Source organism: Tiliqua scincoides, chromosome 3 (assembly GCF_035046505.1).
Source record: "Tiliqua scincoides isolate rTilSci1 chromosome 3, rTilSci1.hap2, whole genome shotgun sequence".
NCBI classification, from domain to species: Eukaryota; Metazoa; Chordata; class Lepidosauria; order Squamata; family Scincidae; genus Tiliqua; species Tiliqua scincoides.
The window spans coordinates 40136977-40152268 of record NC_089823.1 but is presented as its reverse complement, the minus strand read 5'-3'; the positions used below and the strand labels follow the sequence as shown (position 1 = coordinate 40152268).

The 15292-nt window shown below is 44.2% G+C and overlaps 1 protein-coding gene across 1 annotated transcript in view; it reads left to right on the top strand.

Moving 5' to 3' along the window:
• The first annotated feature begins 2744 nt into the window (after positions 1-2744).
• Positions 2745-15292, top strand: part of GUCA1C (guanylate cyclase activator 1C) — a 58094-nt gene continuing 45546 nt past the window's right edge. The window contains exon 1 of the mRNA XM_066621044.1: positions 2745-2936. Coding sequence (XP_066477141.1) covers positions 2745-2936 — 192 coding nt within the window. The remainder of the gene's footprint in view (positions 2937-15292) is intronic.

Sequence of the window (15292 nt, the reverse complement as noted above, 5' to 3'; positions counted from 1 at the left end):
TTAAAGTTCTTCTATTTCAGGCATATCAAGAAAAAGACCCTCCTGGCTTTGTAAGTGCAAAATAGAAAACTTTCCCCTTACCACCTGAAGCCTCTTTTTTGTCCTTTTTAGTGGGGGGGGGGGGGAAGGCTGCCTTCTGGAGTATCTCCAGCTCCATGGGATCGGGACCATTCTAGTGTCCTCACATTCCCCTTTGCCGGGCCTGACCAACAGCCAAGCCACATCTACCTACTCATGAATAAATGCGAAGTGAGGCTGCTTACTTTCCATACGGTTCAATAGACTGCAGCTGGGAGGGAGGCAGGGACCTCCTTTTCCCTTTTGTGTTTTTTGGGGCTGCATTCATTGGATCAGGACCATTCTGACATCCTTGGAGTCCTCTCAGCTGCCCTTTCCGACTGACTACTAGTGAGTAAACACGGCCACGTGGCTTCCTTACTGGCTCAGGCTCGCAGCTGGGAGGGATGGGACCTTCTCGGGTGTTTTGGGGAGGCTGCATTCATTGGATTGGGGCCATTCTGGTGTTGTTGGATTCCTCTCGGCCTGCCCTTTCCGACGGACTATGGCAAGTACACCTACTCATGAGTAAACGAACAATACGACTCACTTTCACTTTCCATAGGGCTCCATTCATTTTTTCCTGCAGGGGACTGCATAAAAAAAGGTGCAGGAATGCTGTTCCGGTGCGTTCTATTACAAAAAAAAGCCCTGGATATAAGTATCCTATGTTTGCTAAGGCATCTGGTGGGCCACTGTGAGATACAGGAAGCTGGACTAGAGGGGCCTTTGGCCTGATCAAACAGGGGTCTTCGTATGTTCTTATATTTTCATCCACGCATTTATCACATAAGTGAGTGTAGTTGTGTGTATAGAATTACAGCTTGAATGTACTATTATTATTAGCAATATTAGATGTAATGGGGAGGAAACAAACTTTTTGTTTGCCTTGAGTATTAAACACACACACACACCCCTTTGACTAGGCCTGCTGTTGGGTAAGCTTTAAGAACCTAAGAACCCTGTTTGATCAGACCAAGGGTCCAATTTAATCCAGCATTTTGTTGCCAACAGCTAGGAAGCCCACAAGCAGGGCATAAAGGCAACAGCAACCAGTTTTCAAAGGCCTAGTGCCCCTGAGCACTGAAGTTCTATTTAGCTGTTATGGCTCATTTAGTACAAAGACTACACAATCATGCTCCATGAACTTGCCTAGGTCCTTTTAAAAGGCTAGATCTACGGCGTCACATCATCTCTTAGCAAATTCTACAAGATGTGCATTGTGTAAAGAAATGTTTTTCTATCTGAGCTGAATTTGCTGCCTGTCAGTATAATTAGGTGACCCTGAGTTCCACCATTCTAACAGAAGACACATTTCTCTCTGTTCATTTCATAATTCTATAATATGTCCCCTTTGGATTGTCTTTTTTTCTAAAACAATCCTGCTGAATGCTTAGTCCATCCTTATAGGGACAGATCATTTTTGATCATTGTTCTTTTCTGTGATTTTTTTAAAGATGGAAACAAAGGGAGCTGCATATAAAATTTCACATATAGCCACACATATTTATATAAAAGCATGACACTAAAAACAGCATTATTTTAAGTCCTCTTTCAATTAGTCCCTAACAAGGCAGTTTATATTTTCAGTGCAATCTGACACATGCAATGAGACTAGATCAGACATTTACTGCATGCCAAGCAGTTGTGTGCTTCCTGAAAATCTCTGATGCATTTGTATTCCAGTGGGGGGGGGGCTTTAATTCTTCCCCTCACCCACACCCGCTGTGGTCTCCACTCAAATCTGGAGTCCTCAGCTATTTGTCTGAGACAGGAAGCTTCAATGGGCACCAACATCCAAATGTCAAAGTTGCTTAACAATCTTGCCAACTAGTCAATGAACACACACCATGGTGGGTCAATTGTGCCCTGCTCCTAAGGCAGTGGCAGACCTCCCTAGCCCTATGCCCCGAGGCAAAGGTCCACAATGGTGTCTCCCCCATGGAATGTTGCCACCACCACCCCAGCGCACAGATCTGTCCCCCCCCCCCCACTTACCTGAAGCTTACGGAGCCTTGCACAACCCACGCTGCATCAGGGAAGCTTCCTGAAGCTTCCCAGATGCTTTAAACTGTGCTTCCTGAAAACCAACCCTGTTGGGAGCCTCAGAGAGGCTTCCACAGGGTCCTAAAGTTGCGTGAAGCTCTGCGCCCAGGGTATTTTCCCCATAAAATTTATAATTTTATTTATATTTTCCCCATAATATTTTCCCCATAAAAGGACAGGCAATCAGATGTTAAGGCCCCCTAGCCTAACCAGATGTTTGAGCAAAAGAAGTTTGTTGCCTCATTAAGCAGCTAATCAACAAAGTTAGACTATCCTTATGGATTAAAATAAAAACCAAACCCTGTATGCATCCAGAAAAAAAAATAGCTGGACATTCTATAGGTCAGTAACATATACCCAGAAGCATCATTCTGTTATAACCTGGTTGGGGAAAGACTGCCACCCACTGATAAACCCTTTCTGCATTTAAACTGGGCACTGAAGGTCATCTTGCTAGGGAGCTATATATACATAGCCTATCTGTGCAGTGATCTGTAAAGAGGTTTATGGAAGCTCTTTCTTTCTATGCCACGTTGGTGTTTGAATGATAGATGTGAGCATAGCCATTTGCAACATTGCAAAGCCAAGCATTTGGATGAAAATATTCTAAAAACAAGAGAATACTTGGAATGTTGGACATTATGGGTGCTGGTAACTCTGCAGATGATATCGCTGCCATGGAAATCCACCACTGGTACACCAAATTTATGAGAGAATGCCCATCGGGACAGCTTTGTCTACATGAATTTAAATCAGTGTTGGGTCTACAAGGACTCAATCCAGAAGCCAATAGTTATGTTGAAAAAGTCTTTCATATTTTTGACATGAATGAGGTAAGAAATTGCTCTTTTTTACATTTGCATTGCTCATATTGCTAATATTGTACTTGGATTACAATTAAGCAATTCTCAACAGTATATCAGCACCATACAAAAGCAAATGAATGAACAAAATGTCATTTTATAGCCCATGTTGGTGTTTTTTAAAATACAATGTCTTTATTGAAGACTGAATTATTATAGTTGCTATGCAAAGATGATAGGTATGAAATTCCTTCTAATCAGTGTACATAAATTGTTCATTAATTCCTAGGAAGCTGACCCCCATTTATTACAGGATGTATGTGATTACTGGCATAGAGCAAAATCTTGTTATTGGCGTGGTGGTGGTGGAACTGTTTCACCGCAGTAATGAATTTAACTTCTGGTACTGATCAGTGTAAGTGCTTCAGTTATAATTAATAATTCTCTTAGACTTAAAATATAAAGTTATGTGGACAACCAAGTTAAAACTTCTAAACAACAGCTCTGTGAGGTATGCAAGTATTGTTCCCATTTTAGAGATGGGAACTGATGGCTCAGTCCTATCCCCCATCTGCACCAGTGGAGCACGCGCTCCACCACCGCAGGCAGTCACAAATGTGCTGTGAAGCACATTGTGACAGTGCAGAAGTTAGTAGCGTCAGCACAAAGGCCTGTGCAGTTCTGCTGGTGCCAGTGCAGGCCTCAACAAGAACCAGAGCAGGTAAGCCCTGTGCTGGGCAACCAAGGGGCTGGGGGAGGGCAAGAAGGGGGTGTAACAGGATGGGGATGGGGGATCAGGTCCAGGCGGGGGACTGGATTGGTGGCAGCAGCGCACACTGTATACCTCTTCTTGGGCCAGTTCTGGAGACACGAGGCAAGGCAGACTTGTGCCAGCAATTTAGCAGGTGCAGGTCCAAGTTGCCCTATTGTGGCAGCTGAGGCCTACACTTGGGAAAGGGGATGGATGTCCCCTTACCTTGAGGAGCCTGTCAGCATTACAACTTCCCCCATAGGATGCAGCGGAGCCTGCATCAGCGTAAGGGAGGTTGGTTAGGGATGGGCCGTGAGGCAAAGAAGTGTGGACTGGTCATGCAGTCAATTCTTGGCCTAGGAGGGATTTGAACTCATATCTCCCTAGCCCACATTTGTCATTTGGGTGGCTCATGTGCTCTTCTTGAAAAAAAACAGGCCATCTCGAAGGACTGCTTCGCACATTAAAAAAATTATTGAGTCACCCTTTACCCTGTAAAGACAGGTGCTTGTCTTTGCTGGACCACATCCATATTGCATATATGCCATTGACATGTTCAGGTCCCGATTTGCAACCTCTCTTGCACCTGCTATTTGTATGGTAATTTCCTGCCACCAACCCCACCCCTTTCCATTGACAGCTCTCTCAAAAGTACAGCTTACCACTTGCATGCAGGCTGCTGAGGGCCAGAAGTTCCTGCATGCAGAGCAATGCTTGTGGGAGTGGATGTTGAGGATGTAAAAAACAACTGGATGTTTCCACAGTGCAAGTGGCTGAAGTGGGTTCCCCCAGACCCCCAAAACATGTATATGTAGATGCAGCTCCTAGATATTAAATCTCTGTGTAATGTTGGCCTGGGATGGTTTGCCTGAGCTATTGAATTGCTAACTCTTTATTGAAAACTTGCCGAGATGTGCTCTTTTACTGATCTCTTACCTTTAAAGACTAACAGTGTGATCCTATTGGGCTACCCCCATGTGCTCTATACTCACCGCAGGCTTTGGATATCACAAAGAGTGCCATAAGGCACTCTGGTGCCAGCGGTGAGAGCACAGGCCTGCGCTGAAGCCAGCATCAGTTGGTACTGTGTCTCACCACTGTGAAGAACAAACAGCACTACTGCACCACTGACCACCAGTAAACTTCTGCAGAGTGGGGTGAGGCAGGGAGGGGACAGAATGGGGCATAGGGAGGGCAGACCATGAGGTGAACCGGGCCCAGGAGGGGGTAGAGATGGGCAACAGACTCTGCCACCAAATACAATGCTCCCTCCAGAGCCAGGAAACCGGATATAGGTCTCTTTGGTTCTGCACTCATGCAAAGGTGGGCTCAGATCCAAGTAAACCCAAGTAGACCCATAAGTTGACACAAGGTAAGGGAATATTTGTTCGCTTACCCTTAGGAGACCTGTGGCCGCTTCCCTGGTCCCACAGGATGCAGCGGTAGTCATCTTGGCGCCACTGTCATATAGTATTAAAATATATTCCAATAAAATAGTAAAAAACCAACTAGTTGCAGAACAATTAACTATTAATTATTTTTTTATTAACAGTATTTATATACCACTTTTCAACTAAAAGTTCACAAAGCGGTTTACAGAGAAAAATCAAATAACTAAATGGCTCCCTGTCCCAAAAGGGCTCACAATCTAAAAAGATGCAAATGAATACCAGCAGACAGCCACTAGAACAGACAGTGCTGGGGTGAGATGGGCCAGTTACTCTCCCCCTGCTAAAAAAAAGGAGCACCCACTTGAAAAAGTGCCTCTTACCCAATTAGCAGGGGTTAGCAAGGCCAACTAGTAAGTGCCTTGTAGAATAAGTATATTTTTAAGGCCTCTTGAAAAGCAGAGAGTATGGGGATTCTTGGGGAGATAATTCCACATTTGCAGTGCCTCATCAGAAAGGCCATTCCATTCCATTCTACAGCCATTGAAAACTGAATCCAAGGCAGTGGCAGGCCAGAGAGCAGCATCTCTGATGCTGATCTGAGTGCTTGGGTAGGTTGATATGCTCAAAGAGAGTCCTTAAAGTAACTGACAGCCCAATCCTATCCTTCCCCAACCCCCCCCCCCCCAATGTAGTGATGCCAAAATGGCTTGCATTGTATCCTGCAAGGGCACCATTCTTACTCCTCTGAGTAAGGAAACAGTTCCTGTATCCACAGGTAAGTTTCCATGGTGCGGAGGGGTCTATTAAGACATGCTCTAGTGCAGAGATATCACTCGGGTTTCTGTCAGAGTGAGAGCTCATTGAATCAACCCCATATGGATCTCCTCACATATCATACAAAATAAATTACAATATCATACACACAGCCTAAATGCAGTGGCATCATTAGGGTTCGTGTAACCCCATTAACTTTGTTTGTTTGTTTTATTATGTAGTGTACCAGTACAGGTTACCCAACAACTCAGCAACCCACTAAAAACCAATGGCCAACTTGGTGACACACAACTGAATAAGAGTTCTAGTATTAGCTCTGATCCATGGAAATGAGAGCTGACTCATACTAACACCTTATTGGTTTTCTGCTGAGTCATAACAACACCCTATTGGCTCTTGGAACAATCAGTCAGTCAGTTTTGAGTTAAGAAAATCCACTCTTTTTTACATAAGACAGTTGTATTTTCCTTTCCTGGTTATTTGGCAGTAACATCTGATAGAATACAGGTATTTTAACATGGTTTGTTTCATTGCATTTTGCATTAAAGTCTGCATCAAATGATATATAACATGATGGTATTATTCAAAAATACCAAGTTGTGTCACCCTCCCTAAGTGTTTCACCCGGTGCTATGGGCACACCCCACCCCCTAGCTACGCCACTGCTCTAATGAAATTGCTGGTGCAGGTTTGCATGGTCCCATGCCACAGGATTTGGTATGGGAGGGGGCTAGGATTGGCAGCTACTGCTGCCACCAAATCCAACCCATTCTCAAAGCTATGCCCCCATCACCACCCTGTTCCACCCTCCCCCCACCCTCTCCTGCCTCCCTTGCTGTCATACCTGGGTTGGTGGGCCTTCACAGGTCTGCTGGCATGCAGAGGAGGGCTCCAGTCCTTTGTGTAATGTCAAAAAGTGGTTTACAACTGCCATAAGACAGTTCACACTGGCAGAGTGCTTGTTCTGCCAGCAAAATAGTCCAGTAGAATTGGGTTGTGAATCCTAGAAGTTTTGGTTCTTGAAAGGTTAAGTCCAATACATTCAATGAAAACAAGTGGTTAGCTAGCATATATGATTAAAAAATCAGTGTAACATGGACTACAGATTAAACCTACTAATATTCTAACATTCACATTTTGAACCAGTTGCAGCCCCACGAAATGTACGTTGCAGTAATCCAGCTTTGATGTAACCCAAGTGTTTGTAAGGCTAGAGGCAAAACACTCTCTGTTTTGAATCAAATTGTTCCTGAGTTACCTTGAAGGTTGATATTAATGCTGTTTTGCTGCATCTTATTGCTGTTTTTGAGTGTCTGCTATTTTATAAATTCAGCACTGTTATGGGCTTCCCTCAGCAAACTAGTTTGTAGAAGAGCAGCATATAAGTATTAAAACAATTTGTTATGAAGAAGGCATTTGGGCCTTTCACAGTCACATTGAAGTTACCTGCTTATCTTTTAAGCAGTACTGACAGAACAATGAGTTGGTGATACCTTAAACAAGCCAAGAGAGGGTGGGGGAATAGCAAAATTATAAGAGAGGCCAGCCAATGGGTGTGCCACATGATGTTTTATTGGTCCCAAGTGAGACCACCAGGAGAAATGTGTTGTGCAATCACTGTAGCATGAGTTGCTACTTTTAAGCACCAGGGTGAGAAATGTCTCCATATGTTGCTTTATTAATCCTTGAGCAAGCAAAACCTTTTGAAGAAGAGAGAGAAGATAAGCTCTAGGGAAAGGGTAAGTCACACATTCTTTGTTGCTTGGTTTATGAAGGGGGGGGTATCAAAGCCAGTCTTGCCATGGAGCAATCTGAAATGATCATGTGGACCATCATTCTTGGAGGTGTTGTGAACATACTAGCCCCCAGTCCATCTGTCTGCTGCTGACTCCACTGGGTGCGCTGATCTGACCTGCTGGAAGCACATCAGAAAAAGATTGCAACAGCCTTCTTCTCCTTCCCGAGCTGCTGGTCACATTCCAGAGCTGCTGCTGTAATGGCTCCAGGTCACCTTTCCTTGCCTCTTTAGTGTTTAAACACCAAGGAGACAAGTACGGGCAATTTGGAGCCCACCTCCCTTCCCTTTACCTACGAAGTGCTGCTTCTGTTTGCAATGAGTAGCAACAGGGGAAGCGGAATTCCCAGCAGCCCCTGCTCCTGTTCACTTCAAAGAAACACAACTTAGAAATGGGAAGCTCTTTGATAGTAAAGAGAAGGGGAGGGGTCCACTCATTCACCAATGCGCCCTGCCCCCTCATCCGTAGAGGCAGCGTTTGACATGGGATTCAGGTGGCACTAGAGCATGCTTGGCCCCTGGTAGGATGGGATGATGGAGACACAGTGGCAGACATTTGATAGCATGCTTAGTGCTGTGATGGAAAGCATCAGAAAGAAAGAATAAAGTTGCTCGGTCTCTCTCTCTTACTTACGCAAATGTGCACAGAATGAGACCTCAGATCCATAGCAGTAGATGTTTCTTGACTGAGGGGCGGTCATGTGAGCAAAGGTTTTTTGTTTGTTTGTTTGTTTTTTGATGTAACTTATCTTTTTCTATCAGAGAGCCTTCTAAGGCTGCTTGAGCTTTAAAGAATTATCACTCCTCATAAGTGTTGGACTACAAAGGTCAAAGGCACAGAAGTCTTTCATAGTTGCCTTGCTCTCTGTGGGGCTGAAACTGGGACCTTCTTTATGCAAAGAATGTGCTACTGAGCAATGGCTGTTCTCCTTTCAGTGGTATCAAATATGATTAGGAATGAAATAGTATTTCTCGAGCCAATTCAGCTGCTACGCCCTTAAGAGCAGGGATTGGCAAGTCCAGTGTGACTTGACTCAAGTTGAATCACAAGTCTCTGTCTCCCAGGACTTGACTCAAAAACTAATCCTAATGGGTGGACTCTCCGAAGTCGCCCCAAGCATTTTCATGGCTCGAAAAGACTCAAGTCATAAGTTTTTTTTGATACATGTGTCAGGCAAGGCTCTATGGAAAAAAATGGAACTGCTGCCAGAGTGTGTGTGTGTATGTCAGAGTTCTCTTTAACCATTCCTCTGCTGAACCCATACCATCTGTAAACAAGGCAGAGGACAGCTGGGACAGCGGGAACAGATGCAGCAAGAGGGAGGAAAGTCTTTGCAGCAGCTGGCAGGCTTACCAGTACGACCCAATCCTTTGCAGCTCTACTCAGAAGTACTCCCATTTGCACCTGTTGTTCAATGAGATTTCTACCTCCCACGTAACAACAGAGCACTCTGGAGCCATGTGGTTGAAAAGCGTGATCACTACAAGCTGCCTTCCCTGCCTCCTTTTTGCCCCTTCCTGGTTAACCAGCCAATTCTAAGGCAAGAACCCCCTTGGGCTCCTCCTCCTGCCCTCCCTCATCCAAAGAAACAAATCAAACTGCCCATCCTTTATCCAATGACTATTATCTCTCTATTATGATCCAATGACCTATTATCTCTCAGTTCCTTGAGAGATGGAAAAGAGAGCCTGCTCCTGCCTCCCCCTATCCTGCTCAATACAAAAACAAAACATTAACCCTTCCCTGTCTCTTGGCTGGAACTTCCCTGATGCTCGCCTAGTCTGAATGATGGCCCCATGAGATCTTTCACACTGCAAAAAAAAAAAAAAAAAGCAAGCATACCCAGACACAGACAGACCTGAGTCTGTATGCATGGGGACTGAGTGCTGAGTCAGTGGCCTCAGACTTGAGTCAGTGCCTGAGTCATTGACACAGGTGACTCAAGTCTGCATGAGTCAGCAAAAAACATGTTTTTGCGACTCAGCCTCAAGTCAACTTACTTGAGGTTCCATCCCTGCTTAAGAGTGAAAGCAATAAACATATAAGTTGCATGCAATCTGGTCCAGGCATGTTCACTGCTGCATTGATTTTCCATAATGCTGGGAATGCAGCTGCAGTTGTATACTAGAAAACGGTGAGCCATTTCTTTCCCTTGAACCAAGCCACTCACTCGCCACCATGTATCTATTATTTTATTTTTATTTTATTTTTTACACTTTTATACTGCCCTTCCTCCAAGGAGCTCCGGGTAGTGTACACAGTTCCTCCCCCTCCATTTGTCCTCACAACAACCCTGTGAGGTAGGTGAGGCGAAAAGATAGCGACTGGCCCAAAGGTCACTCAGGAAGCTTCATGACTGAGTGGGGATTTGAACGTCATTTTTAAATTTAATTTTATCAATTTATATACTATCCTTCCCCGGAGATTATCAGGCAGTGCACAATCTTCAATAAAAAGAAACCAATAAAACAAAACAATTACACATGATTTAACAAACCTCAATTCAACAGACTTCAGAAAAAATGGATGCTGGACACTTTCCAATGTCCACAGAGATCCGTTAAAGCCTCTCTTATGGAGCTTTCTCAGCAGTGCTGAAGGAGCTCTGGAAGGTAGTAGTAGTAGTAACTTTATTGTCATTGTGCTACAGCACAATGAAATTTTTGCACCTTAGAGATACAAGCATAAATATATACTACAATTCCAACAATCGCACTCCACACACTCACCCACACATTCTATACAACATGCATCATAATATAAAAACAGGATAACAGACCATAATGCCCAGGAGCTTGTAACAACTATATCGCCTTATTCAACGTAATTATGGCTGTGGGATAAAAACTGTTCAGGAATCATGTGGTGCTGCTCTAATAGTTCTGTATCGTCTACCTGAAGGCAACAGTTCAAAGAACTTATGAGCCGGATGGAAGGGGTCTCTCAGAATACTATGTGACTTCTGCAGACAGCGAGATGTATAGATGTCCTCCAAAGCTGGTAGATGAAGGTTGATGATGTGCTGTGCGATCTTAATAATTCTCTGCAGAGCTTTTCTGCCCCCTGCAGAGTAATTTCCGTACCAAGCCAAGATATCATAGGTTAGGACACTCTCAATGGTGCAATGATAGTAAGACACAAGTAGCTGCTGTGACAAATTTAACCTCCCAAGCTTCCTCAGAAAATATAACTGCTTTTGTGCCTTTTTTAAATCAACATGCTGGTGTTAATAGTCCATGAGAGGTCCTCTGTGATGTAAATACCTAGGAATTTGAAACTAGCAACCCTCTCCACCTCCTCACCATTTATGTATAATGGTGTGTGTATATCCCCTTTTTTCCAGAAGTCAATTATGAGTTCTTTAGTTTTTTTGATGTTAAGTGAGAGATTATTTTCTTTGCACCACAATAACAACTCCTGTACCTCCTTCCTATAAGCAGACTCATCATTCCCGCTAACAATACCACGATACCACTGTAGTATCGTCTGCAAATTTTATAATTTCATTGGTGTTATGTGATGGGGTACAATCATGTGTACACAGGGAGTAGAGGAAGGGGTTCAGCACAGAGCCTTGGGGAGCTCCTATATTTAATACCAAAGTGCAAGAATGATAAGAGCCCATCCTAACTGACTGTGGCCTATTTGTCAAAAAGTCCTTTATCCACAGACAAATGTCTTGCTGTATGCCCAAACTAGTCATTTTAAAAAAACAGCCTGCTAGGTAGAATGGTGTTAAAAGCAGAACTATAATCCACAAATAACAGCTGTACATATGTACCCCATTGTTCCAAATGACAAAGGACTGTATGTGAAACAGTAGGACTGTAGGTAAAGTTTGGAAAGGGCTCAGGGCTTGCCTCAGCTACCTTTCAGGACTCCCTTGGTGCTCTCACTCCCCAGCTCTCCCTCAACCAGGTGACTCAAGGAATGGGGACATTCCTCCAGAAGTGGGGGGACATCACCATCCTAGAGAGCCCTGATTGAGAGCAGACTGGAGAGCACCAGAATCAGAACAATATGCCTACACTGAGTCCCTTCTGACATTTACCTACCTAACAGCCCAACCCTAACTAAATTCCTGCACGGTGGTGTGGTGGCAAAGCACAGCTCCACTGCATCCCTCAGGGGAATTTCAGCTGCTGGAGGTTTCCTCAGGATAAGGGGACATTTGTCCCTTTGAACCAGGCAAGGGGACAAAGAGCAGCTGCAGTATACCGTCTCGAACCTGTGCCAGCTATATCGCTGGTGCAAGTTCAAGCTGATCCTTGCTGAATGGGCCCAGATAGGGGAATAGGATATGGTGCTCCTTGGAATTGCCAATCCAACCCCCTCCCAGGGCCGATCACCCATCTCCAGTTTCCTGACCCCACCCCACCTAGAGTAATGTAAGTATGGAGACATTCCTCCATCCCTAGAGTGCCCTGGTGGAGAGCAGCATGACAATGCCAAGATATCTCACTAAGTTTGGGATATAACAACCCAGTGGAGGAGGGGTGTCTGGATTTAACAGACTTTCCACATTAATAGACTCCCCTTTCTTCCTCTGGTCAGTTCAGTTGAGGGTTCACTGTACTATAAAAGCGATTGCATATATTAAAACAGCAAAGTAAAGGCAGCAATAAAAGATGTTAGCATCAGACGTTGGAAAGCTGGGAAAAGAAAAAGCTCATTGTCTAGTACTGAAAAGATATTGGCATAGGTGACCAGTGAGCCTCACAAGGGAGAGAATCCCATAAATGGGTGTCACAACTGGAAAGTCCTTTCTCATGTCATCATGCACCACTTTGGCTCTTGGGGCCTAAGAAGTACCCTGATGGAACCAGCCAAAGCACCTGCTTCCCTTAGTGACCCACCAAATTGCTCTGAGAAACCCTTACTTGGGGAAAGGGGATGAATATCCCCTTGGAGACTCTGGCAGCTGCTGTGGTGCCCATAAGATGCAGTGGTAGCCATTTTGGTACCGCTGCTGCTCTGGGCACTGGGAAGTTTAGGATTACACTGTCACTCTCCTGAATCAACCTGCCCATTCACTTGAATCATCGTGGTTAAGAGCTGCCTCCGTAATGGCTAGGTGGAACAGGGGAAGAAGGCTGAAAAAGGCAAGTGTTGGTAGCTAAGAAAGATGAATACACTGTGGAAGGAAAATACGTATCTGGAGGCTGATGGGTTCTAAATTGAACAATACATGAAGACCCTTATTTGGTCTAGGACTGCCTGCCTTTGTAAACCTCCTTGAGTGACCTGTGAAACAGTGTGGGCATCATGATCCCTTCACCTGATGCTATGCTATGTAACAGCATTGCACATCAATCCAACATTACATCCAGCAATGGCAGCAGGTGCGGATAGAGCAGAAATGATCTAGGACACCGTTCCATTATATCCTAATTTGGGCCTTGTTGCCCTCCTCATCTCACAGGTCAGCATTGCTGACTCAGCAAACCTTTGCACCCACATGGAGAGAAATGCACTATTTGCTATGCATCAGCACATAGATCAGGTAGTCTGATGTCAATATATACATATATTATCTTATGAACTCTGCATGAGGCAGATGAATTTTGTTGTGCAAACTATGATCCAGAACTAATCAGATAAAATTAATGCCATAAAGCTTAAAGATTAGGAGTCCAGCTGGGTTTTTCTCATTATTTCTTTGACAAATTATGAAATCCTCTTCTTCAAGTTAAAGTTTTAAGATGTTTTCAACAATAGGGAACAGCCTAAATGCATCATGGGATTAAAAGTGGCCATGTTTAAACCGAAGTGCAAATAGTGTCATTAAAAAATTGCTCAAAATGTAAGGAGCAGAGGTATTGGGTGCAATCCAGCCAAATTTATTCACCTTTAAGTTCCACTGATTTCAATGAAGGAAAGTTAAGCACATACTTAACTTTCTAATTAAAACTAATTAAATGTCCAAAGGGGCATCCTCTGAACTGCAATGAGAAGCTGAGCATTGTCAGTTGAGCTCAGCCTGGGTCAAGGTCTGGAGAATCAAGTAAAATAGAATAAAATGGAATGTGTTGTCCTAGAGCAATAATTTTCAACTGTTACACTGCATATGCCCGATCTCGTCTGATCTCAGAAGTTAAGCAGGGTCAGGCCTGGTTAAGTACTTGGATGGGAGGCTGCCTGGGAATATCGGGTGCTGTAGGCTTATACCATAGTCTTTTAAGACTGAAGGTTGCCAACCAGTGTTTCAATATTTTACTTCTAACAGAACACTGACCTAAGAACAGCCCCACTGGATCAGGCCATAGGCCCATCTAGTTCAGCTTCCTGTATCTCACAGCCACCACCAAATGCCCCAGGGAGCACACTAGATAACAAGACCTGCAACAGATAATATACATCATACACCATAACATACACATACATAACATAACATAACATACACCAGATAACACCTGCATCCTGGTACCCTCCCCTGCATCTGGCATTCTGACATAACCCGTTTCTAAAATCAGGAGGTTGCACATACACATCATGGCTTGTAACCCGTAATGGAGTTTTCCTCCAGAAACTTGTGCAATTCCCTTTTAAAGGCATCCAGGCCAGATGTTGTGTCCACATCCTGCGGCAAGGAGTTCCACAGACCAACCATGTGCTGAGTAAAGAAATATTTTCTTTTGTTTGTCCTAATTCTCCCAACACTTAATTTTAGTGGATGTCCCCTGGTTCTGGTGTTATGTGAGAGTGTAAAGAGCATCTTCCTATCCACTCTGTCCATCCCCTGCATAATTTTGTATGTCTCAATCATGTCCCCCCCAGGTGTCTCTTTTCTAGGCTGAAGAGGCCCAAATGCCGTAGCCTTTCCTCATAAGGAAGGTGCCCCTGCCCAGTAATCATCTTAGTCACTTTCTTTTGCATCTTTTCCATTTCCACTATATCCTTTTTGAGATGTGGCAACCAGAACTGGACACAATACTCCAGGTGTGACCTTACCATCGATTTGTACAACAGCATTATATTATTAGCCGTTTTGTTCTCAATACCTTTTCTAATGATCCCAAGCATAGAATTGGCCTTCTTTACTGCCGCTGCACATTGGGTCGACACTTTCATCGACCTGTCCACCACCACCCCAAGATCTCTCTCCTGATTTGTCGCAGACAGCTCAGAACCCATCAGCCTATATGTGAAGTTTTCATTTTTTGCCCAATGTGCATGACTTTACACTTTACTTACATTGAAATGCATCTGCCATTTTGCTGCCCATTCTGCCAGTTTGGAGAGATCCTTCTGGAGCTCCTCACTATCACTTCTGGTCTTCACCACTAGGACCTCTATGGTCTTCTGTGTGGTCTCTGCCTCCTGTAATGTCGCTTCCAGGAGACTCACCTGGGCTCTTGTGGTTCTGTTTTGAGGGCAACTATCTGTAGTAATGAGTCATCTGTCCCTCTTCCTCCTCCAGCAGAGCCAAAGAACCCAAAAGAGTTTTCCAGAGATTTTCACTGCTGTTCTCCAAACTCCACCGGCACACCTGCAAACCTTTCACAGCAGACCAATGTGCTGTGGCACACTGGTTGAAAACCGCTGTCCTAGAGGAAGAACACAAATATGAAACATGTCACCATAAGCAGGGCTTAATCCAGCCACAGTTAATCTTGCAAAACCAACTGATTTCTTTAGGAGATACGCATGTGACTGAACTATCTCCTGTTGACG